This window comes from Macrosteles quadrilineatus, unplaced genomic scaffold (genome assembly GCF_028750875.1).
Source record: "Macrosteles quadrilineatus isolate MER2022 unplaced genomic scaffold, UCM_ALF_1.0 Scaffold_2__2_contigs__length_208266976, whole genome shotgun sequence".
In the NCBI taxonomy this organism is placed as follows: domain Eukaryota; kingdom Metazoa; phylum Arthropoda; class Insecta; order Hemiptera; family Cicadellidae; genus Macrosteles; species Macrosteles quadrilineatus.
In genome coordinates this window covers 47,799,901-47,827,440 of record NW_026542595.1, presented here as the reverse complement: position 1 = coordinate 47,827,440, position 27,540 = coordinate 47,799,901, and the positions used below count along the sequence as shown (strand labels likewise).

At 33.4% G+C, this 27,540-nt stretch overlaps 1 protein-coding gene across 10 annotated transcripts in view; it reads right to left on the bottom strand.

Moving 5' to 3' along the window:
- The window catches only part of LOC128987600 (phosphatidylcholine:ceramide cholinephosphotransferase 1-like), a 156,368-nt gene that overhangs the window by 23,989 nt on the left and 104,839 nt on the right, over positions 1 to 27,540 (bottom strand). For all 10 annotated transcript variants that reach the window (XR_008490253.1, XM_054408537.1, XM_054408533.1 and 7 more), the window contains 4 exons: positions 6,559 to 6,902; positions 5,274 to 5,481; positions 4,006 to 4,123; positions 3,108 to 3,264 (listed from right to left, as the gene is read on the bottom strand). Coding sequence is in view for 9 of the 10 variants with exons in the window: in XM_054408537.1 (XP_054264512.1) it covers positions 3,108 to 3,264; positions 4,006 to 4,123; positions 5,274 to 5,481; positions 6,559 to 6,902 (827 nt within the window). In the remaining variant the exon portion in view is untranslated. The remainder of the gene's footprint in view (positions 1 to 3,107; positions 3,265 to 4,005; positions 4,124 to 5,273; positions 5,482 to 6,558; positions 6,903 to 27,540) is intronic.

Here is a 27,540-nt window from a genome sequence, read left to right as displayed (position 1 = left end):
AGTAATTGCTGTTACGCAATTCAAGGAAATAATGTAGGCTACATTATTAACATGTTACTGATTTGTTTGAAATACTATATTTACTATTTCAATTTGGGTTTGCTGGATAATTTAATCCATTTTACCAAACAATAAAAATTAATGGACAAAGTACTATATTTCATGAGCAATCATTGAAAGGACCGATTGAAGTCCTCATCAACCAAAAGAATGCCTACTAAAGCAAATAAAATTGAGACGAACATGTAATGCACGAAATCAGGCGATTCTTAAGTATGTGAAAAAATGTATTGCTATTCAAAAACAGACGGAAAAATTGTAAACATATTCGTGACAACGGGTGTAACATGGCTACATTATCAATGACAAACGTGGACAATCTTATATGAGTGTGAGTAAGTCCGGAAACAACTCTAAAAAACAAAAAGAAATAAATTGCAAGAACCGTTGCTTATATCATTGGGTATACACACGTATGTACTGACGTGTATACTCAATGCTTATATCGAACTTTTATATGTACATCGTGAGTATTTCCATTAGTTGTTCCATTTAGTTGTGTGTCCATTAGTATAATAATTACATTAATATTTATTAGTATTATTATTATTATTATTATTATTATTAGTAGTATTATTATTAGTAGTATTATTATTTTAGTATTATTATTTTAGTTGGCTCTTATAAAGTCAGCGGAAATTGTGACTGTTATTACCCTTGAAATAATGTTTGTGTAGTACTTTGCAATCCTACCAATGCTTATAGAATCATACGATTACAATTTTCTGGTTAGAATAAGTCGCATAGAGTGGTGACTACTGTATCTAGTTTTTTGAATTTCAGCGGCCAAATTTGAAATTTCTCATGGAACACCCTATATTTTATCATGTTTTCGGATAGAATAGGCAATTTAAAAACTTTTTATCCTTGACACTTTTTCGATAAACCCACTCGTTTAGGAGTTACAGTCTATGTAAAAATGACTTCCGGTGTACATTTTACATCATGTAGCTCATAAACAAGTAAGTTTATAGCAAAAATGAGAAGAGTAAAAAAGTCTTACAATTGCATCCACATTCCAAAAAGACCATAAAATTCATTAAAAATATGAATTATATTATTTAAAAAATGGCGGCAAACTTGAAAAGTGGAAAACTTTATTTTATAGTCTTTAAGGAATGAAGATGTAATTCTAGGACTAATTTACTTTTTGCAATTTTGCTCTAAACTTACTCGTTTAGGAGCTACATGATGTAAAATATACACCGGAAGTCATTTTTTCCATAGGCTGTACTCCTAAACGAGTGGGTTTATCGAAAAAGTGTCAGGGCTAAAAAAGTTTTTAAACTGCATATTCTATCCGAAAACATGATAAAAAAACTAAAATCATATTTTTAACTGCCACAAAAAATAAAGGAATGTCCCCCATTTAAAGTTTTCTCTAATTCTTGCCGTTTCCGATTTCCCAATGGTGGCCTCCTTGAGTTGATCACCCTGTATATATGAATTTGAACGGATGGTGTTTTTGGCCTCTAGGGGCCTCAAAACAAAAAATTAAATCGGTCCCGGGTCCAGGTGTTACCATAAGTACTACGGTAATAGCTTATTCCCTATATGGGAAATTCGCCAAAAACCTAATACTGGAGTTATATAGAACAATATTACATTCAACCAGCTGTTAGTTAAAACAAATTATATGGGACTAAAACAAATCGATGATTACAAAGATCCCTTTAACAAATAATTTGAACATCCTACTATTTTACTATGCATATTTAATTAATCTGCCATCGTCATACCTAAGAATTGAATGTATCAATGGTCAGCATTAATGCTGACCATTGATACATTATTGGATATATTATTGGATACATATATTATATACATTGTCGGATTAAACATAGTATAAACAAATCAACTCTAAATATGTCTTTAAATTTGTTTCCATATGCCTGATTTTTTTGTCACAAATGCTGAAAGTTATTTACAGCTGTTATGTTAAGCAAATTATATTGTACTGAAAGCTAGCTTAGAAGGTTAGTGTCGGCTGCTAGACTTTTTAAAAATTAAAACTTAATTTCTAAAAAACTGGGACCCTTAATTATTATAATTATGGTTTTGACTTTCCCTAGTTCTCAAAATTATCTTTCTTTCAACACAAAAATAACAAAAATCCGTCGACTGGTTGATTCAGAATGTGAAAAACCCCCATTTACGTTTTCATAATATATATGATAGTTTAGAAAGGTTTCAACCATTCCGAGGCGTAATACATTTACACAGTTTATATGTAGACTACATAACTCATAAAATATTTCTACAATTAAATGGATCTCCTTTTACAAACGTATATAATAACCAGAAATTTTCAGATCGTCCTTGCGGGTATTTTATGCCACAAATTTTGACGAAAGGCTATACCTATTTACAGTGTTGACCAAACAGTTGGCAAGAAGCATTAATAGATAAGCTATGTACCAAATATGATAATTTTAGCTCTATTCTAATTATGACAAAACACGAAGTAACTAAAAGCGAGTTTTGTTGGTGTAGTAAGCGTTGCAGGAGGTCTACTTTACACTGAATCGACGTTCACTTTTATTGCTTTTGATCTTCCGGCACTGTTGACTCAGCGAAACTGAACTTGTATTTTACCGTATTTCGTTATATTAAAACTGCTGTTACATTAGGTCAAATTCCCAATAAGTCAATTGCTTTAACATAGACCACGTTTTTAGCTCGGACTGTATTATTTGACTTACTGGGACTTTTGATCTACAGACACTGCAAACATTGTAGTTTTTGACCTAGCGGCACAGGTATAAATTATTTGATCTTCCGGGACTGTTGACTTCCAGCAACATTCCCTGCAAAACTTTGACACTAACCCCAAACTCAATGAAATGTGATCTTGCAAATGGCAATTTCTAGAAGGAGAGCATTGAAAACCTAATAACTTTTAAATGTTTAAAAGATAAATGTCAATAACAAAATGATGTCTATGTAGAGAAGCAGTCTAACAGTCTTACGACAAAGTGTAAATAAAAAATTGGCTTTTTCTAATTTAGTTAATAATTCAAAACACTGATACTTTGTTGGATACTAACATTCACTGATGATCAGGTAGCTCATGGTGAGCATGATGGTGTGGCCACTGTATATGTAGTCACCACAATAAGTGTGTTTGCCATTGATACTCAGTCCAAACCCAGAGATGAGCTGAAACACTCGCTTGGCAACTGTCATAGCACTCGTGTGGTTCTCCTGTTGACAATAACACTTGTATACTGGTGTTCCAAATCAAACTTTGGAGATTAAAAACTATGCAATTGTCAAAGCTAATGTTATCCAAACAGGTAATGAGTCCGAAACTTTAAAGAAAATATTTTTTGTAAAATCCAATACAGCAAATAGAAATTTACTTAGTATGCAGGTTTGCTGTGGCAGTTAAATTCCTGAGCATAATTAATGATGCCTCTTCTTGGCGTGCACTGCTACCAAGTTGCACAGTACACACTACAGTATTGAAAATGCCTGCCTTTTGTAAACAGTTATTTGTCATAGTCACTCTGTGAATAATTCAAGACACACCCTCACAACTGCGGTGGCATGGTTATGTTATATGACTTGAGCCCTGTGCCTGTATGACAAGCAAGCTAAGTCAGTGTGTGTGTCTCAGATGTTGTCTCTCCAGCCTATAGGCAATACCATAAATCGAGAGTCCTTTCTCATTTAAGTCTAGTGTGTAACTTATGATGAGTTCAACTGTCTGTGGCATAGCTAGGCGGAAGAGATCTGACAGCTTGGGTACAAGACAAGTTGGCAGTATGGGTGAGTTCTTTGTTACTAGTCTTTTGCTCATTTTCACTACAAGTGTCTATCAACAAATTTGTCCAAAAAATAAGAGGGAATCATGATTGCCGGTAACTAGGCAGTATTAAAATACTTAATAATCCTAGGAATTTTAAGAGTTAAATGTAACATGTTTGATTTACAAAGACTTACCTTTGGTGAGCACACGTATGTCTTGCTTGACATGGGCAACACTGTGACATACATAGTGATGGAGCGCATCAGATACAACAATGACAGCATCAGACACACTCGTCTGAACACTATGAACCTGCAAAAACACATTCAAGTCAAAGCAAACCCTTAAGAACAACTGAGGAAACTGCATTTCCACTAGGTCTGCCACATACAACAGCCAAAAACAAAGTAGCCTAACCTCCAAATTTGAGCACAAGTTATGAGTTCTCATTCATTTTGCTACAGGCATGCAGCAATTGGAAATAGTTTAACAAATTGTTGAACGATTATCGTCTCTGAAGCTTAAGGCCAGTAAGATTAAGGCCAGTAAGATTAAGGAAACATTAAAGAGCCTAACAAGTTAGTCTCTAAATAGTTACCATTTTGCAGGAATTACTATGGTATGATTTGCCACTATAGCTGATCCTCTCTCTTGACCACAAAATGATGGCTTGCGCCTTGCGAATACCACTGTCTTTTGTCATGATTTGATGGATTGTGTATGACAAATACAATTCTATTGTCATGATATGATCGCTTGTGCCAATGATGGCTTGTGCGTGCAAATGCCATTCGCTTATTGCACCATAGCTTGTGCTTGGAAAATATCACTCTTTTTTATCTAAAAATTAATCAATTTATTTATAAACAAAAGTAAAGATGCATTTATGTTTCAATAGGTGGGAAAACCACTTACAGTTTGCCTTCATGAACATGGTAATGAAAAACAATTGTTTCTAATTACAGTAATTTATTTTAGGAATCAGTCAGAAATGAAAACCGTTTTTAAAGAGTCCTACACTGTTCCACCAAAAATTATACTATGCATAGTTTAAATTATTAACAAACCACTGTTTATGAATTTTGCTTCTCAGAATCCAACTAATAAATATATTACGAGAGGAAGGTAGGATAGGACTTCTTTAGCATAATTACATAGTATGAATATGGTAGTAATGATATATGATAGATTTGTTTTGAATTATTCACACAATGAAAACTTTATGATTCTTGTTTGTAACATTAAATTAGTACAGTAACATTAAAGATAACTCTAATAGGGCATTAAAAAAATTCAACAATAGAAAGCAGACAATGAGTCATAAAGAAAATTAAGTGGGATTACCAACTTCATACTTTCATTTAACCATGAGTTTTTTACAAGTACACAAAGTTGTAATTGTAAATTGAGTTGTGCTTAACAAAACATCCTGTATGTTAAAAGTTAGTGGTACAGCATCTACCTGTGCTTGTGCATGAGGATGACTCCAGTGCTGACATTGATGGAGATCATGATAAGTATTTCAGAGACGTCGAGGGCCCAGTCTGCCGTCGGCATGTTGTCCAGGAACGTGTCGGGGAGTGGCGGATACGACCGGTCGGGCACTCTATCATGTATCAGAGCGAGGGACAGTGTGGACAATACCATGTGGAACAACAGTACCAGGATTGCTGAAACACCACAGCAATCGCCATTCTGAGTGACCAAACTACAGCTCATCAACATAAACATAGCATCAATAGAGATATGAATGTATACATTTTCTTGGACCAGAATCCTTATACAGTATACGTGAAGGCGATTTCTACGAAACACTACTCCTCTGGTAATAATGGAGAGATTTTTACAAACGACAAAGGTGATACAAAGGTACACATAATTTATCACACTGGTCACCAGTACTCTATAGCTGATTTAAAATCCTTAAAAACAGCTGTTAATTGTTTCTGTGTTGTTTGTTTTAAATTGTTGATTGGCAGATAAAAGTTTTAATTTAAAGATGGATATGCAAATCCTTCACCAGCCTCAGAGCAAAAGCTAGTCACAGTAGAGTCTTGTAGATCATCCATCCATATGTTATCCAACAATCCACGTTATCTGGTCCTATCTGTGGCAATACTACTCTAAGATATGAACACTATCATATCCTTGCCAACAGATCAGGAATGTTTTGAGTATTGTGAAACCGTGTGCATAAAGACAATCTCTTTTACTGTACTTGTGAAATACCCATGAGGTTTTAAGGATATTCACTTCACTGTAGTGTCTCTTTGTTTGCACTGTGTAACACATATTTTCTCAACTCCTCGTAACAACACATTTCTCGCTACCATAAGTCCCTGTAAGTTAGTTAGTTATCGAGGGAACTTAGGCCTGTGGCGGATTGGCTGAATATCACTTTATCTGATATTTCACTTACAATATTTTTTTCCTTTGTCAATTATTTCGTATGTTGTTTGTGATAATGGAATCAACATGAAAGCTAGTAGTTTTAATTTAAGGAAAAAGCTTCAAATAGGTTTGTTTTGGTTGTTTTGGTTTGGTTGTTTGTTTTGGTTTGTTTATCGTTTGTACTGTACTGCTACAACTTTAACTACCTTAAGCAGGAATCACAGCATTTGAATTACCAAATACAGTAGCTCAGATAAATGGATAAACTAAATGGTTTGAAGAAATTCAAATCTCAAAAGTATATGACATTAAAAGTGTAACAGAAATTGTTAACATAAAACAATTGTAGTGGTTACCTATAAATGTTTTCATCTTCTCCTTGGGATAGCGCGGTTCCTCGCGTTGTAGAGGTGGCACCACATCTATCCTGACGACGCCGTTGGAGTTGATGGTGTTGCGCTTGAGACCGTCCATCTTGTCGTCCTCGTCGTCCTGGCATGGAGTGTCGCTGGTCAGCAGAGGTTGCCGCTGGTACAAGTCACTCTGAGCCATCACCGGGCCGCCGCCTCCCCCCGTCACTACCCCTGCTGCTGCTGCTGCTGCTGTCACTGGAGCTGAGCCTTCCCCCTCCCCCTCACCTTCACCGGAGAAGCTTCCGTAGTCGTTATGGCTGCCACCGCTTTTTGGATCCAAAACCATCCTGGAACAGCATCGTAACAGTCAATAGTCAATCTTACTAATATTATAAATGTGAAAGTTTGTGTGTTTGTTTGTTTGTTTGTTTGAAGTTCAATCACGCATTAACCACTGGACGGATTGGGCTGAAATTTGGCATGATGATAGCTTACATTCCCGATTAACATATAGGCATATTCTTATCTCAAAAATCCTTTCGGGCTCCGCCCCAGTGGCTCTGTAATTCCCCATGTTAACCTTATGAGTATTCATATTTAAAGGGAATTAAAGAATTTAGTCAGCTGTTTCAACTAAAAAAGTTGGTTCTATGATATGGAAAAGCATTAAAAAGTTATAAGATTTACCAACAGGGTGCAGCACTATATTTTTTTTGCATTTATGAAAACAGCTAATTTGAACTAAGCAGCAACAAAAAACTGTGATTCGCAATGAGAACTGTCAAAGTAGGATTGTTTACAGTTATGTATATGTTTTTCATTTCATGAATAATTTGTGAAATTTTGCGAATTGATAATTTATTTTTCTCTATTGTTTAGGTAAAATGGTAGAACATTATGGCTATGGTAGATGTGTAATACTATAGAATACTGTAAATTTAAAAAAGCAAATTTTATCAAACTGTGTCCTCCACCCATTGCAATCGCAAAGCTTGAGTATAACTGCAATAAGCATTTTATACTTATATTCCAACCCCGTACGAAGGACGGGTACTCTGCTAGTATACTATAAGTCACAGAATATGTATAAAAGTTAATCAAATAAAAACTCTAGAAGGAATTCTCTTTAATCTATTGATTGATAGTTTTCAATTAATATGCTGTTATTATATTTTTACACCTTGCATAAGTTAAGATATATACAATAATCAATGAAGGAGTAGAATGATGTTGACTGCAGCTCCAGACAATCTCCAGAGCTGGGAGCCGGCCAGCAATGCCAGCATTCTCTCATGTCTATTTTTTGCTACCTCTGAGCGACTCATTGCAGAATAATGAATTAATTGTTGCCGCTGCCTGCCAAAAATAATAGGCTGATATAAGTTTGTCATTGAGATAAAAGAGTTCTAACTAAATGTAGTTTTAATTCACGTTTAATTATTCCATTCACCACGTTTTATCCGCTCCTCCCCTTCCACAAAAAAGCAAAAACAACTTACATATTTTAGGCTTAACCCTTGTCTCCATCCACCAACATCCAACATCCCTATCTTGTCCTCTCCCTCGCAATAAATTGGGGTAAAGCACAACAAAAAGCAGCAAAAACGTCCAAATGTTTGTTTTAAATTTATCTTCAAAATAGTTCAAACTTAAATTAAATTCCGAACCACTACATTTAGCCTCAAATGAAAGCCGCAGGTTTACTACAACATACATTTAACTAGTACTTCATCTCTTACTGTTGCTTTGTTTGTATGGTTAGGGTCCTTAAGAGGTTCAATGACCTATTGAAATATCTAAGAAAGTATTTAGTTTTCCTTGTAGTTTAAACTTTATTTATGTGCATCCCTAAAAAATATATTAAAATAGTTTACTGCAATAAAATCAAGTTATTGCAATACAATTGCACTATGATTGGCTTTATACTTATATATTAGAAAGATATTAGTTAAAGGAATAAATTATTCTAAAAAATTAAAAATATATAGTACTTTATACGATAAAAGGTGACATAAAAGATTTTTATTTTATTTTGATCCTGGTAAAAAGTAGGTGGCATAAAATAAAACACCAAAGACAGGTAATAACGGAAAATGCATATCTTTAAGACCCTAATATAACTAGACTTGGTTTAAACATTGTTTGAAAATATTTAATAATGAGAAAATTACAGGGACCAGTATGATACTACAGTTGTAGTAGCCTACTATATAAAACATCTGACTGTATGCCTAGACAAGGAAAGGTAACCAAACTTTATTCTGTTGATTCTGGGCGTTCTGCCATTATCTATGTTAGAACTTACAAACGTCTTTGTTTTAAGGATGTACGTATTATTATTGAAATGGGACACGTGCTTTTGCTACTTGGTTCCTTAGCAATGGCAAAATAACCATTACAAAGTAAAAAACCATCCCGCAAATGCATGGTTTTTAAGTTAATCTAAAACAGGTTATCTATTAAGCCAATTGCATCGGATGACATACTAGTACGTCAAGTCCGTGATGTACAGTATCATGGCTGACCGTCATCCATGAAATTATAAAATTTTATTTTTACAAAAATTATACATACCATTTATAATATAAATATGATTTCAATATCAAAAATTAAGAAGATCATATATATATGTATAATAATTATGGTTGCGATTAGGGCTACTACTATATTAATAATTGGAAACATTATAACAACATTAAGTACCCTTTTAAATTCATTTTAATTAAGAAACAACATGTTTCGACACTATGGTCATAGTCATGTTTTTTTACAAATACAATAACAGATTAATGAAAAGAATAAATATAGTCATATGTTAAGTTAACTTAAAATTTAGAGGATCTTGATCTATTCTTTGTTTAATTTTGCGTATATTATATAATATTTCTGTTTTATTGCAATTGTAGGATTTTTTCGAATATCGGATTTGTTTTGTTGATGTTCATGGTGTTCAGTAAATTTTGAGGAAATCTTTTGTAATTTGTGTATATATGAAAATCTTCCTTGACATTTAATTTTGTTTTATTTCTTTCATATTCTAGAATTTCTAAATTTTCATTTATATTTTTGTATTCATGTCGAGTTTCGATAAGGTGCTCTGCAAAATTTGATTTCATTGTCGTTTTGTTACCTGATTTTAATGCTTGTATATGTTCTTGGAACCTTTTTTTAAAACTACGACTTGTTTGGCCAATGTAGGATTTATTACAGTCTGAACATTTAATTTGATAAATGCCTGATTTGTTTATATCTTTAACTTGGTTGTTATATGCTTCATTCAAAGCAACAAGAAAAACCTTCCAAAATTCTAATTTGAAAATAAGTTACAGAACTAAAAATAATGCCTTTCAGATGATAAAAAACAAAATTTCTAATGAAGCATATAACAACCAAGTTAAAGATATAAACAAATCAGGCATTTATCAAATTAAATGTTCAGACTGTAATAAATCCTACATTGGCCAAACAAGTCGTAGTTTTATAAAAAGGTTCCAAGAACATATACAAGCATTAAAATCAGGTAACAAAACGACAATGAAATCAAATTTTGCAGAGCACCTTATCGAAACTCGACATGAATACAAAAATATAAATGAAAATTTAGAAATTCTAGAATATGAAAGAAATAAAACAAAATTAAATGTCAAGAAAGATTTTCATACATACACAAATTACAAAAGATTTCCTCAAAATTTACTGAACACAATGAACATCAACAAAACAAATCCGATATTCGAAAAAATCCTACAATTGCAATAAAACAGAAATATTATATAATATACGCAAAATTAAACAAAGAATAGATCAAGATCCTCTAAATTTTAAGTTAACTTAACATATGACTATATTTATTCTTTTCATTAATCTGTTATTGTATTTGTAAAAAAACATGACTATGACCATAGTGTCGAAACATGTTGTTTCTTAATTAAAATGAATTTAAAAGGGTACTTAATGTTGTTATAATGTTTCCAATTATTAATATATATGTATATATATTTTCATTATATACACCAATGAGGGCTACTTTAAATGTTATAAAGTAAATTAAAATACCAAAGTACCCTAAAAACATTTTATTTTACATCACTTACAAGTTTTTCGGACATTCATTAAATTTGTTCTCAAAATATTATATTTCTTGAATGATTTGAAAATTAGGTGATACAGGCAGGTATGTACCTATTTTTTGAGAAGTATAAAAATAGTGTAAATATATAAAATGCATTATTATCCTACTAATATTATAATATACTATACATTATCATTTCATTATTGTTTTCAGCTCTAAAATACTATAAAACAACATTAAAAAATGTTATAATTTTTTCAGTCAGGAATATAAAAAAAAAAAGTATAAACAATAGTGTAAACATATATCCTAAATACATATAAAATACATAATTTAAATGCATATATATTTAATATTTTTAGCTACAAAATAAAACTATAAATAATACAAACTATAAAATACCCCCGCCGCAGCAAACCTGCAGACTAAGCGAATTTCCATTAACCTGATTGGATTTACACTAAAATGCCTTCATGAAAATAGCACATTTATTTCCTATTTAAATAGAGTTAGTTTAACGAGTACTTAGGTTTGCTGCAACAGGGAGGGTAAAAAAGATTTTTTGTATAAAATGATAATAGTTTAGTAAGAAATAAAAGTATTTTCCAAAATCAATCAAAATATTTTCATAAACAAGCAAACTACAACAGTTGACTTATTCTCCATAAGAATAACATGGGAATTTTAAAATTACAATTTTTTTGAATTTTCTCCGTAACAATTAAGCGCATAATAATGCTTCAATATACTAAATTATTTGTTTTTTTAAGCTCTACAAAATGGTTTAAAAAGAAATTGTGAAATTTTTTGTTTTTAGGGTCAAAAATGGGAAAACCCTATTTTTACCCCATAAAACCCCCCATAAACCCCCGTTCCCATAGTCCGATCATGCTGGTTCGCGAACTCGTTCAAGTTTATCCCGCCTTACACCTTCAAACCAAATTTTATCAAAATCGGACAAAAATTACTCAAGTTATCGTGCGGATGGACATATATATATATATATATATATATATATATAGATATATAAAAATTTGAACGAATGGTGTTTTTGGCCTCTGGGGACATCAAAATGAAAAAGTAAATCGGTCCCGGGCTTAGGTCTTACCATGAGACCTACGGTAATAGCTACTTCCCTATAGGGAAATTCGCTAACAACATAAAAAATTGTCGAAAATATATTTTGTTCTTTTTAACGTTTCAGTAATAGGCCTACTGGTATTTTTGGTAAATAAATAAGATGATGCAAATGGGTTAAACCAAGGTAATGGACATTCGAAATTAGATTTTGCCACTGATATGATGCCAGCTAATGTTCCTGTGTTAGGAGACACCATTGACTAAAATGATACCGAAGAAACTGGCAGAACCCTACAGCTATTTATGATTACAAAACAACTTCTAGATTATCTTATTCTTGAATATATTATAGCCTACACTACACAGATTGATGACCACATTGAAGCACTGTGCACCAAGTTAAATAGAGTAACGTATCTGCTTCGTAAGCTCTCATACGAGATGCCCTTTGATTTTGTAAGACTTGGTTTTTTTGCTTTCTTTCAGGTTCATGTTGTTTATGGAACCTAGGCTATGGGGCCACTCCAACGATATAAACAACTCATGGATCGCTGGCTCAGTGTTGGCCGCGCGGTCGAGCTTCCCCCACCATCGACTGGCAGAAGCCGACGCAGCCCATACATTCACCATTATAAAACACACTTTTTATTTGCTGCTCTGTTGAAATTTATAGGGATAAAACATTGCTAACGCTTGTCAAACTCTTTATACTAGTTAAACCTTTTATGTCTGTTTTGTTTCTTGCAGAAAATGGCCCATCTGAATTATTTAAAACTACAAATTCACTAAACCCGTTTTGTAGATGTTTTTAGACAACTGATATTGCTAGTTCGAAATTGTACATGGTAAAACAATAAGTGATTACAAAGGAGAAATAGAAAGTACAATATTTGTAATTGAAATTCTATTTTATCAATCGAAAAAATAGTACATAAACATTTAGAATAATTTTGCTAAGTTTTTGCCGCAGTGGTAACGTTATGTTTGACGTAAACGTGACATTTTTTTCTTTCAATGTTTAATGACAATGTATCTTACAAAATAGGTCATAAAAAGTATGCTTTTTACGTTAATGTCAAGCATAGATTTGCGGTAAAAACTGGACAAATGTAGTAGGGGTTTTAAGAGTTCAAATTTGTTATTTTCTGCAAGAAAAGAAGAAGGACATAAAGTTTAGAATAGTAAAAAGTGTTTGGCATGCATTAGCAATATTTTATATCTATATATTTTAACAGAGCAGCAACTTAAAAAGGTGCGTTTTACAATGGTGAGTGTATGGGCTGCGTCGGCTACTGCCAGTAGATGGTGGGGGGAGCTAGACCGAAAACAGCGCCCTCAGTGCTACTGAGAGCGCAATCCAGTAGTTTTTACATCGTTGGGCCACTCCCCCCAGGCTCAGAAGATTCTGTTGCTACAGAAGAAGGCATTCAGGGTAATCTGTAGGACTGAGTATCAGGCTCATTGTAAACCTTTGTTTTCTGAGTTGCAGATCATGACTGTTATCAACGTTTATATTTTTCAGTGTCTCATGGCCATTAAAGAATCAGAAAACACACTTGCTCGAAATTCAGATGTACACCAGTATAAGACTTGATTCTGTAACAATATTCACTTAAGTTATAATAGACTAAGAAAAATCCAACAATGCTTCCCTGTTACAGGTATCAATCTGTTCAACTCGCTACCAGATCAAGTGAAATTTCTTCCAAATTCCAAATTTAAAATACTCTGAAGAAGTGGCTATTGGCAAACCCTTTATATAAAATAGAAGATTTTTATGTTGCAATGAAGCATGGCCCATTTATTGTACCTTAGAATAGGAATCTGGAAGGTATACTATTTATTTATTTGCTTGCTTGTGCACCTGCATGGTTTTTGCTGATTTATTTTGTAGTCTTTAGTTTTATTGCAGCTTTCTGTATTGTTTATTTTGGCTGTTTTTTGACAATGCCTATTGTATTTATTGTATACTGAATGGCTAATAAAATCATTTATCACTTATCAGATGTACGTGTGAGATCGTCGTTAATCACGAGCCTGTGCAGTGCAGTGTCAAGTGTCCACTTACAACAGTCAAAATCACTACGGGTACTGTAACCTGTAACAATAACTGTATTATTTACACACAAGTACCCGGCGAGGGGAGTTCGACTCCGACGAATTAATAAAATCGTAAACAATGTTTCAAGTAATTTCTCAAAACATCCAGTGATTCGTCTAAAATTATGTCATTATAGGTGTCAAACTCTAGCTACGTCAATTGGCTGTAAGCTCGTGGTTATTGTGAATCATGGTGACGTCATCGCCATCGACATCGTCCACCCCACCACCGCAGTTGTATACTGACTGAACAACTATAACAGTGAACCATTTATTGTTTACATCTATGTTAAATGTTGATAACGTAAAATTGTCGGTATATGATGGTAAGCACCACGCTGTTTAGAAGACGTGCGCGGTGGTACCGTGTCTACTTCAACCAAACAAACGATTTTCTCTATATAGGCTACTTTTAGTGATATAATCATTTTCAAATTAAAATGTTTACACAGTGTATATGATCCCCTAGAGGCTGCTGGGTTGCAGCATTAATTTGTTTATCGCTCAGCATGAACTGGCCAACTATCTATGACTATTTTAACTATTGACCAAGCTTTCGTTGGAACAGAACACTACAGTCATTATTTTATATTTTAGATCAATATGAGTGAAGACGACCAAGAGCCAATAGTTTATATAAACTTTAAAAAAATGTATTCTGAAAAACCTATATTGTTTTTATTCTTTAGGGCACTGGAAAAATGTCTGCGAGGGCCTTTATTTTCCTTTTGCATTTATTATAAACTAGCTTCTGTACCCGTGCTTTGCAACGGAGAGGACACTGAAGAGAAAATACTGATGTTTAAATCTTTTGTATAATATAGTTACCCATCCACTTTTAATTTCAGGAAACTATTTCATTGGACCCCTAAGTTTGAAAAAAATATCTTTCTTTCAAGCTAGGCTAACTTATAAGTTAGCCTAGTAAAAATTATACGGCTTCCTAGTAAAAATTATACGAGGCGCTGATGCATGTATGAAAATACTATAACATACGATTTAATTTTGAAATATTACGCTTACTTAAAAGTTTACTTAGTTGAACAGAATTACATGTTAATAGTTGATGGGTAAAAAAGAATTACACGAGGGTACTATATTAAAGCAAAAAACTATTTATAATGATTTCACATAAAATAGATAGGCCTATGTTGTACCCTAACTACTGAACCTTTGTCAGGAATCATTACCTGCAGCTCATCATGTATAAATATCACAGCAGGCAAAAATAAAATGACGGAAAACTTGTATTACATTTTGTAAGAAAGTCATCCCCTATTATCGTAAATCAGGACACAAATGATATCAATTTGTATAATACTACACAAATTATACAGTAATAATAAGAATGATAAGTAGTAATAAGTAATAAAAAAGTATGATAAGAAATCAACAACGTAATACACCAGTTCTTATTTTTACTCGTTCCTTAGTTCATATTGTATTTACGTTAATTTAGACGCTAACCATTGAGTAAAGGAATATACTAACAAATATTTAATCGATTTTAGAAGTAAAAGTGAATTGCGTACAGCTTAGTTTTGTGATATTCTCCATATTAAAATGAAAGCAGTGTAGTAGAAAAATACAACAACGCCTTTTCTCATATGTGAAAAAGCTACACGGTAATGTGAAGTGTAAGTTATGTGAAATTGTAAGTTATGTGAAATTACAAGTTATATGAAAATTTAACTTGTTGAACAACACGTACCTATGTAACGACGATTAACTCTTTTAGAATGCAATAATATTTTACTTAATCCAATTACTATTGCATACAAAATGATTAGCCATTTATGGCAACTAGTCCAGTAAATCTGTCAGAAAATATGGGGTTGCTGTGCAAAAGGTCGGGTAGTTCTGATTTTTGGATATGTTGTTAGTATTGGGCCCATAACATAAAATCCAAGTTATCCACCTCGAGATGTTGCCGCTCGCCGCGGGGCGCGCCACTTGTTATAGAAATATCAAAAATATGGCAATTCCTATTGTTTTTCACTCAATCTCGCAAACCGCTCATTTGACCGAAAATTTTATATTATTACATTAAAGAAGAATAAATTTGTGACAGTTTAAGCCCAACAGCAAGTATGTAGCGTAAATAATGGTCAAAATACAGACCATCAAAATAAATAAATTTTCCATAGACCGATAAAAATTGTGGTTTTTTCAATATTTCCACAATATAGTTGTTTGAAGCAAACACCGTATTGATTTAGAGAGTATGCCAGTTTATTTGCTATTAATAGAAAATAAATGAAAGTATGAATAAAAATACCCCCACCTCAGCAAACCTGCAGACTAAGCGAATTTCCATTTACTTGATTTGATTTTCACAAACCTATTTAAATCACATTAGGTTTAACTGGTGCCTAGGTTTGCTGCTACAGGGAGAGTAATATAGCATATAAAATAATAATAGTATGATAAGAAACAAATAAATTTACCCAATTTTATAAAAAGGTGTCTATAAATAAGGAAAAAAACAATAATTAAAAAATCTTCGCTATTAGAATAACTTGAGGTTTTTAATTTACATTTTTTTATTTTCTCCGTAACCAATAACTGTAAAAAAAACATTTTAATGTACTAAATTATTTGTTTTTAAGCTCTACAAAATAGTCTAGAGATACATTGTAAAATTGTATGTTTTAAGGGTTAAAAATGAAACAAAAAATATTCTCACTGGCAAAATACCTATAAAGCAACCGTTCCTATGGCCTTATCATGCCGATCATGCTTTGCGAACTCGTTTTAATAAATAAATGTACGCGTGCATGATTCAATGATTTATATGGGCCAATAAGCAAAAGCAATAGGCTAAGTCACTTACAATACAAAGTAAATTATAAATAGTCCATCTCTTGATTCACAAATAAAAGTAATGTTTGTACCAAATTCCACTAAATCGGATGATTTTTGGGAATCATCGTGCTAACGGACGATAATAACTTTTTTTGGATACAGTTTAGTAAAATCTTTTTTTTTACAGGGTCTCCAAAAATCTTACCTAGTTTGAAAATTTATTTATTTATTGTACTATATAGGCCTACAAACTACTGTTCAACGACTGATACCATAGAGAAGGCTATGCTGATACATTAAATGAAAGGTAATAAAATAAAAGTTATTTTAACACTATCACACCTCAATATGCGAACCATTTGTAGCTCTGCAGACATGCAAGCTATTTTTACTCATTTTTATCATTAATATTTTATTATTTGTATTATAATTTATTACCAAAACTATGTTCAAGGTCAAATAGGTGTACGCAACTCATTGCCAACGTACGAAACTAATACTTTGAAGTATACTCTACACAGCACGAAATGATTATTACTCATCCATTTGAACAATAGTATCGTGAGGTATGTTTAAAACTATGGAGTCTTTTTCGGACACCCGGTATATATATATTTATATATGTTATAACAATTTGAACCAACAGTATTTTTGGCCTCTAGGAATACCAAAATGAAAAAGTAAATCAGTCCCGGGTCTAGGTCTTACCATGAGACCTACTTTAATAGCGTATTCCCTATAAGGGAAATTTGCTAATAATCAGCATATCATTTATATTGAATGATGTGTGTTGAGGAAACCACTATTGAATCTTTTCATCAATTTCGTTGTCTTGAGCAATGCGAGAAAGGCGCACGTCAACATGTTGCTCACTATTAATGTTCAACTGACGTCATTTTTCTCAACTTCCTACGGATTTGATGAGGACGGATCATCCGAAGCGCCCATCAAGTTACAACATTTTGTCTGTTATCCCTCGTCCCCGAGTCAATCCACCAGAGCTTTTCATTGTCTTTATGAGGGCCTGTTCGATGGCCTAATCAGACCAAATTCCACACCAGAACTTGTCTGCACGTCTTGTAGTGAAATTTCCGATCTTTGTGAATTTTTTGTGTTCTTCAATATCAATCCTGTATTTCAATTCATATTCAGCATGTCCAATATAGATGGGCGCACTTGGCGTGGAAAAATTACCCGCTGCATGGAAGATCTGTAGAGTGATTGTAATTGGAAGATCTTATTTGCCTGATCTTTCAGCCTCAATAAACTGTTTACTATGTTAAACTGTTTTATTTTGTTTTCATGTGAAAGTATTGTAGGTACCCAAAGCTTAGCTTAAATGTTTATGTATAAACATTTGACAGCTTTGGGAAGAGTAGTTTTGCCGTTGAAGGTATATTTTGAAGGTCTGTTTTTCGGCATGTAAACCTACATTTATTAAAACGAGTTCGCGAAGCATGATCATTGAAGTATAAGACAAAACTTAGGAAATGAATTTATGTTTTTAGAAACGTACGCGAAATTCTTAACATTAATGAAATAAAAATGTTATACTATGCACATGTCCAATCAGTATTTCAATATGGAATTATAGTATGGGGAGGAGCTAGTAGCAATATTTTAAAGCCACTGTTTGTCATACAAAAACTAATTATTAAAATAGCTATTTAATTTAACAGGCGTTTCCCTACAAATTTATTATTCAAAAACACTCAATTACTTTTGGTGCGTCAACTTTTTTTTATCAAAACTGTACTAGTATATACCTTCTCCAATCAAGATTTGATAGTGACGCCAATCACACATAACTATCCCACCAGAGGAGCTGTAAATGTAGGTATGCAGGTACCCCGAGTTTTCAAGTATGAAAACCTTACCAATGCTTTTTATATTGCGAATTTTTTGTATAGGAATATACCATCAGAGATTAGAGATCTACAGGTATCTCTTCCAGTTTATAAACGTTCGGTAAGCAGTTGGCTGTCGGAGATTGGGCTCGATCAGTCTGAGACACTTATCAGTTCAGTATACAATACATAACAATAATAAATACACAAGTACACCAAACAATATTTAGCGTACAGACATTAGTAACTGCAACTCCATTCACTCGACTACCTTTTACTTAGCATTAAATGTTCCTGTAGCTGTCTCATAGCTTAGTTGTAAATAGTATTTTGATTAATTTAGTTTTAATTTTTAAGAATATTTCTAATTTGATTTGTAATAGAGCTCGTCCTGCGCACACGTCTTTTACGGCCTATGCGGGACTATTGTTCGTATTTTGTATATGTATATATTGTAAAAAAATTTTGAAAATAAAACAGATTTTGATTTGATTTGATCAGGCCATGGGAACGGTTGCTTTATGGGGTTTTTTGTTAAGACCTGGTTTTTCGTATTTTTACCCTTAAAAAATACTTTACAATGTATCTCTAGACTATTTTGTAGAGCTTAAAAACAAATAATTTAGTACATTAAAATGGTTTTTTTTACAGTTATTGGTTACGGAGAAAATAAAAAAATGTAAATTAAAAACCTCAAGTTATTCTAATAGCGAAGATTTTTTAATTATTGTTTTTTTTTCCTTATTTATAGACACCTTTTTATAAAATTGGGTAAATTTATTTGTTTCTTATCATACTATTATTATTTTATATGCTATATTACTCTCCCTGTAGCAGCAAACCTAGGCACCAGTTAAACCTAATGTGATTTAAATAGGTTTGTGAAAATCAAATCAAGTAAATGGAAATTCGCTTAGTCTGCAGGTTTGCTGAGGTGGGGGTATTTTTATTCATACTTTCATTTATTTTCTATTAATAGCAAATAAACTGGCATACTCTCTAAATCAATACGGTGTTTGCTTCAAACAACTATATTGTGGAAATATTGAAAAAACCACAATTTTTATCGGTCTATGGAAAATTTATTTATTTTGATGGTCTGTATTTTGACCATTATTTACGCTACATACTTGCTGTTGGGCTTAAACTGTCACAAATTTATTCTTCTTTAATGTAATAATATAAAATTTTCGGTCAAATGAGCGGTTCGCGAGATTGAGTGAAAAACAATAGGAATTGCCATATTTTTGATATTTCTATAACAAGTGGCGCGCCCCGCGGCGAGCGGCAACATCTCGAGGTGGATAACTTGGATTTTATGTTATGGGCCCAATACTAACAACATATCCAAAAATCAGAACTACCCGACCTTTTGCATACCAAAATGTCTTATTTTACTGGACTAAACAGGAAGAGTGAGAGAGTAAATATGATAAATAGTGTTGTATTGGCCGATGTCAGGAGATACAGTTGAGTAGGTCAAGGTCACTTGGACACCGGCGCGCCGCGCGGTAGACGGTAGACAACACGTCTGTCCTACGTCACGTCACGCACATGGATGATTGCCTACCTCACAACTCGCCACATATTTTGTTTACAACGCCATTTTTATTGCAGTTATAGCGTATTTCCCAAATATGTCTAGTCTAAATTAACAACCAACCATTTCAAAATAAACCGTATACAAAAACCATTTCTATCTATCAACGACAACAAAAACCCTATCATAGATATTTGACACTATAGTAGTTATATACTAGAAGACTAGTCACGAATACTAGAATAATACTCGGTATGGATCATAAACATAAACAAATTAAGTTTTTTGTCCGAGTCCAAAGTGACATTTTTTTTCTAAAATCAAAATTATCGTTTTTATGGGGTTTTATGAGAAAATAACATAAGTTACATAAAATATGGAATCGTAATTTTTACGAAAATTGAATTTGTACCATTCTGTTCAGAATTTAAAGGTATATAGCATATTAATTCCATTATTTTATGGGTTGTATGGACAAAATCGCCTTTAAATTAAAATTTTGAAAAAAAGAAAAAAACCTAGAGATGTAATGGGTTAGTACCTACATACAAAATGCTATCAAAATCGGACGACAGGTGTGGTCTGTAGCTCTGTACACATCCACAGACACAGACATCACTTTGAAAACCACTCTTTTGGGTTCAGGGGGACCCAAAACGGATATATCCACTCAAAACTCAAACTTGAAAATTTTGACGAAACCATACCTTCTTCATATACTATGTATACGGGGAAAAAGTGTCCCAAAACGGATATATACACTCAAAACTCAAACTCGAAAGTGTTGATGAAAACAGTTCTTTCTCCATATACTATGTATAGGGGGAGAAAGTAAAAAGTTACTGACAATAATTGTCAGTGTTTGAATTCCAGCACAGTCGCCCCAACAGCCGCGCTCAATATTCAAAACGATATCCATATTAAAGGTCTTTAAAGAATTCAATAAGCAACATGTATCAAAACAGATGTGTAAGCTGTGTTATTTGGGGCTAATGTGAGTTTTGCTAAGAGAATTATTATAGAAAGGGGAAAATCAACCAAAATCAAATAAACCTTCATAAGCGAGCCAAGGACCGACGCCCGCGTCAGCAATCAGCAATCTGAACCAACGATTTCCAATTTCCGCCCGAGGGCGCCGCCGCCGGCCTGTCTCCTTCAGCGATTGCTTAGATGATTAGATAATCGCCACACTTGCCACCTTGCCCTTTATTATAAACAATTCGCTGAAACAAACTTGGCCCGAGATTATGCTGTGTCAAGGCAGCAAAGTCAAATACTAAAAACCTACTAGGCATAGTTTTCAAATGGTACTCTTTGTTTACAGACGAAATACTGTAGGATTTGGAACAGTACGTGCTTTATTTTACCAAACAAACTTTTAAAAATGTTGGGACTTTAGCCATAAGATAAAGCAAAGTAGCCACATTGAAGCTGCCTGGTTGGCTATGTGAAATTAAATATCTTAAAACACGAGCCAAACTTAAATAACATTCTTCTTTACATTCTTAATTTATGCGTCTCAGGCTCAAAGAAAACAAATAGAGCAGATTCCCAGAGTCAATTAAACAAATCGAAAATCTGTGGTCAAATCAATCAAGAATTCAAAACTCTTAAGGCGAAAACTCTGAAAATGTGGTAGGACGATTTTAAGATTTTACTTTGAAACATTGCTAATTTTTAGGTCCAGTACTGACGCTTCAAAATATATAATTTTGATCACGATTCACTACAATCATTAAATCCAATCTTCATGTGGCTTTTTCATATTATCAAAACGACCCCTTATATAGCATATAGTCTGGCAAATAAATGATCTAGAACCGAAGAAGCTTGAAGAAACTTACATTAACTATACTAATATTTTATGAGGAGAATACAGAGGTATAACCGACCGACTGAAAATACGTTCGCAAGTAATTAAATTAAATGATTTCTCATTAGAATCTTGGGTTATCTTGACCAAGTTCGTAGTTATGTGGAACAAGACGATTATTGAAATTCGAAGGAAAGAACGGTCGTCCGGTGTTTACGACGGGCAACTCAAACTACCACCTGTCATTCTCTCGAATTTGATGCTTGACCTAACTGCTCATATAACCTGACACAGTGACAGTAGACATGGTAGACTTACTCGTGCAGGACGATCGCCATGGCTACGACACACTAGCACAACACACAACACACAACACACACCACACACCACACACCGGCCAACTACAGACTCCAGGCTGAGGCTCACAACGCAAGGTCGCGGTGATCTCATCCTGATTCATATCGCCGACTTTCTTCCATCCCGCGTGTATGCTATAATGAGCAAAAACCACCTGCCTCAGCCCAGTGACAATGGTACTACACTGTACACTGGACCAGTCAGTGATTGGTGATTGGCAACTGACGTCATTGGACCCAAGGCGCCGGTCCTCACACGAGGCCACTGGGATAATTACATTCTTCAGTCAAAAACTGACAGCGGTCACACTCGAGTTTTTCTTAACCTTTTTCAACGCCGGCGTTGTTGAAATCCCCATGCATCTTCGTCGGGATGACTTAACATGTCAAATATCAACTATGAATTAATGCTTATAAAATCAATAATGAGGTTTGGCAATGGAGAGAAATATAAAATGCAATTTAAAAACGAAAAGGGAAAACAATTTTTAATGTGATCTAATTTAGACTGCAAAAATCTGTCGTGGGTTAGGATTAAATAGATCATGGTTCGCATTAGGGTTAAAACCCCACATAATACGGTTCTATTATGTTGCACCATATATTAAAGAAGTAGACATAGATACCACACCTATTGCTAATATGTGTTTACACTTTGGGGTCCAAAACCCGATTAGATCAGTCGGCGTTTGTAGCTAACCGACAAGCGCAGTTGCAAGGCCGTGCAACTGTCTACTCCTTTAATCTTTGGTTGTACTGTGCTTGAATAACAGTTTGCCAGGAACACAGGTTGAAAACAACAAAAAGTGATCGAAAAACTGAATCCCAGTTATAGCCGAAAAACAAATTGATGTATAATTGACCTAATTTAGGCAGCAAATGCCGTTGTTTCTGGTTCAGTTCAAGTAGACTATTGTTTGCATCGGGGAACAATGTGGACAGAAGAAATTGTTGAGAATAGAGGTACAAGAATAGAACGTGTTGACATAATTTTAACAGTTAAATAGGGTAGTTGTTATATGGGTTTATTTTGGATGTTCGAGTTTATAGAGGAAACAATACCATGAATAAGTAATTTTTAGTATGTTCACTTTAAAGTTTCTTTTAATGAATTTCCCTTTAGGGAAGTAGCTACTGTATTACCGTAGGTCTCTGGGTAAGATTTGGGCCCGTGACCAATTTACTTTTTCATTTTGATGTCCCTAGAGGCGAAAAAAAGTATTCGTTCAAATTGTTATATATGTCTATAAAATAATAATAAATCAATAAAAATGAAAATGCCTTTATTTAGCTAGCGTTTCTCAAACTGTTTTACAGGATAACTGTTGTAATTTAACTGATACTAAATAAAACTAATAACAGAAAATGCACATATTAAATATTTACAAAATTAGAGGTACTTCTAATACTCCATATCAGGGCAGGGTTGTACTGTATAATACAGGGTGTCCAAAAAGAACTCCCTAGTTTAAAATGTATTTATTTATTGTACAGTATACAAATTACAATGACTGATACATAAAATGAAAAGTAATGAAACAAACGTTTTTTTACACTTGGAAACCTCGATATGATAACCACATGTAGTCTGCTGATATCCAAGCGATTTTTACTAATTTTTATTATTATTTTGTTATTATTATTTATTACCAACACTACGCTCAATGTCAAACAGGTGTACCAAACTTATTGCGAACGTACGAAACTAAAACTTACAAGTATACTCCACAGCACCAAAGGATTATTACGAATCCATTTAAACTAATACGATAGCGAGGTATTTAAAAAAAATAGGAAGTTCATTTTCAGACACCCGGTATTTACAAATCTTTATTTAATATAAACTTTTGTATTTTACATTCACATTGTTTGTGACCTATATTTAAAGCTGTAAAGCTGGCAAAACACTATAAGCATTTATTTTCATGGAGATTTAAACAGACATTTCAACTTAGAGACTTACTATCTACATTTTGTATAACAAGTTTTCATTTATTTTATTAGTTACCACAATTTTGGGAAAATTATTTGATCATGTTAGTTTTACATTGTTCTCCAATATATAAAAATACCCCCGTCGCAGCAAACCTGCATACTAAGCGAATTTCCATTCATACTAAATTATTTGTTTTTTAAGCTCTTCAAAATGGTCTAGAAATTTAGAAATTTAAAGTTTTTAGGGTCAAGAATAAGAAAAACCCATTTTTACCCCATAAAACCCCCCATAAACCCCTGATCCCATGGTCCGATTATGCTGGTTCGCGAACTCGTTCGAATAAATGTAGGTTTACACGTTTGTACCAAATTTCATCAAAATCGGATCAATTTTGCTCGAGTTATTGCGCTAACGGACACATATATAAATATATATATATATGAATTTGAACGGATGGTGTTTTTGGCCTCTGGGGACCTCAAAATGGTCCCGGGTCTAGGTTTGGGACCGCGTCTCGTTGTCCCTCCGTCTCGTTGTCCCTCCGTCTACTTGTACCTCGAGGCCTAGGGACAACTAGTCGTAGGTACAACTAGACGTAGGTACAAGTAGACGGTGGCTCACCCGACTAGTTGTACCTGCAGATTTTTAGGAGGTACAGCTAGACGTAGGTACAAGTAGACGTAGGTACAACTAGACGTGTATCCCACCGACAAGTAGTATCGCCTAGCTTGTACGGATGCGACCAGTTGTCCCTACGACTAGTAGTCCCTACGACTAGTAGTCTCTACGACTAGTGGTCCCTCCGTCTAGTAGTCCCTACGTCTAGTTGTACCTACGCGTATTTTGCGTCCTTATAGTCTAGTTGTATCTATCCTTCAATTCGTTACCCTGTTTAATTGATTACTGCACGAGTACTTTTTAATAATACCCTTAATTAAATCAGGAACTGCAGTGTTCCGAGTCGATTGAGTATGATTGGCAAATATTTTTCACCGCAATACGATGTTTTAGTAGTTTTACAGACGTTAATTGGAGGCTGAAAGCTACGCATTGCTGTCCAGGGTCGAAATGGCAGCTATAGTTGTGATTAAAATTTTCCAGCCCTAGTACCGAAAATCGCTTATTTAATTAAAACATTTATATATATCATTAAATATACAAGCAGTATATCCCTAATGAATTGCAATAGACCGCTGCCCAGCAATTATGTATTACTATTTTTGCTGATTCCTTTAAATATTTTTTCACATAACCTTAAAGTATTTGCATTGATTAGTGTGCATATCCTATAGTTTACGATGGATTTCCCAGTGATCAATGAACAATGAAGTGTACAATGAAGTTGAGGTCCAGCGGTTGAAAACTCGACAAAAACTATGCAATGTACTACACATACTTCTCCATTTAACATACACTGTAAATAATAAATGTGATTGGAATATGTTCCATTTGTTTTGATTTTATTTTCATAATTAGTTGTTATTTCGTCACCAGCATAGCAACCCGTTAAACCCATGTTAGTTTTAAACATTTGTAATTCTTTTTTTATGTCTTTTTAGCCTATTTTAATTTATAAAGGCATTCTGTAGATCGACAGGAAAATACATTTCCACCGATATGCGGATATTTTCTCTGTGATGTTCACGAGCTGATAAAAAGGTTGTAAAGAAACATGCTTGCCTACATTATTGATATATTTTCTCAGTTTTGTATAGTTTGGTGAAAAACAGCAATCGTGCCACGGACCGATTTCATCTTCGTTCGAACTTAAAAATGATCCCGAGCTGAAAAAAAGTCATTTTCGGCCCTAGGTACGAAATATACTCTTAAACTATCGCAGGATCGGTGAATACTAAACTCTATCTTGGAATTGCATACACTCGCTCCTATCTTTAAGTTTACGTTGTTGCCATACAATAAATGTATAAATAAACACAAAAATTCACAAGTTTTGTTGTAAGTACCTATATCATGTATAAATAAAAACATACAATAGCATCATGTGTAAGTGTATTCTGTAAAACTTTAAACAAATATTAGTAAAATAGTTTTCAGGTAAACTATTGTTGAATGAATTAGTTTTAAGTTGTTAAATTAACCTCGACCCGTGCTATATGTTTAATGGAGTTTGTCCGGAAAAATACCATATTAAAATTAAATCAAATAAATAAAATCAAAAGCAATTCATAACAAAAGAATAATAGATACAGAATGAACGTAATTTCTGAAAATCGACAGGGCCCACATAGGCTATGCGAAGCCTGTGCGTGGGGACCAAGTTGACTCAATAATTGGAAATTTGTCATAGTCTTGTAACATAATTAAATACCACTACTATAATTATCAATACATTTTCAAAGGAGAAACAAACGTCCGATTATTTCTAGGCAGCCACAACAGATAACTTTAGAAAACTACGTTATAAGAATTAGAACAACTCGAAAATTAAATTGTTAACATGATTTGTTTAGCCTAACGAAGAAAATCATGAAAACCAAATTTAACTCCCATAAGAAAAACATGGGGAGCAATTTCGTTTACGTATAAGCCGAGTGAGATACAGTAATAGAAAAATATACGCCGATGCTTGATGGCAAATCTGTGCGTGCATACCTTTAATTTGAGACCTCAATAATAAAAATGGTCGGGTAGCAGAGCCAAACGAATAACCCATTTTCTTAAATTTATAAGATTATTTAATTATTTATTTATTTTAATTATTTATTTATTTTAATTATTTATTTATTTTACTTGACTGTTAATACCAAAAAAGCTTCAACTTCGTATGCGTCCGGATTACGAATAAACCTAAAACAATCTTACACCAATTTACCAATAAGTTTAATAAACCAAAATTGCACATACTCCGGACAGATTTCTTATAAAGAGATGCTATGACAATATGATCAAATCTCTATTTAATATCGTTTAGGTTGTGTATTGATTAGTCAGGACATTGATTGAATAAATAAATATTTAAACAGTATATATATATACTAAAACATAAATACAGCACAAAACAAACATATAAAACATAAATGTAAAACATAAAACATAAATGTACAGTACATAAATAGCCTAATTGTTACAATAAATTAACAATGATCATTTGTTAAATTAATCAGTTCAATGTTATTTATATAATTCAACCATAAAGATAGGCGAATGTCTCTCGTGTTTATTAGGACAATAACACAATATACCTTATTGTTGATTCAGGAACACGCCATGAACAGCTATTTCTGAGAAAGGTGAACGAAATACCTGTTGTAAAATGCAGCTAAAGACATCTGCTACAACGTATTTGACTTATTGTTTAATATAAGCAAAACCATATAGATTCAGTACGGTACTTGGAAAGGCAAAGGAAATATTTTGTAAACAGCGTACAGAATGTCCCGTTAATCCCCACACGTTACTCCGAATGGACTTCATT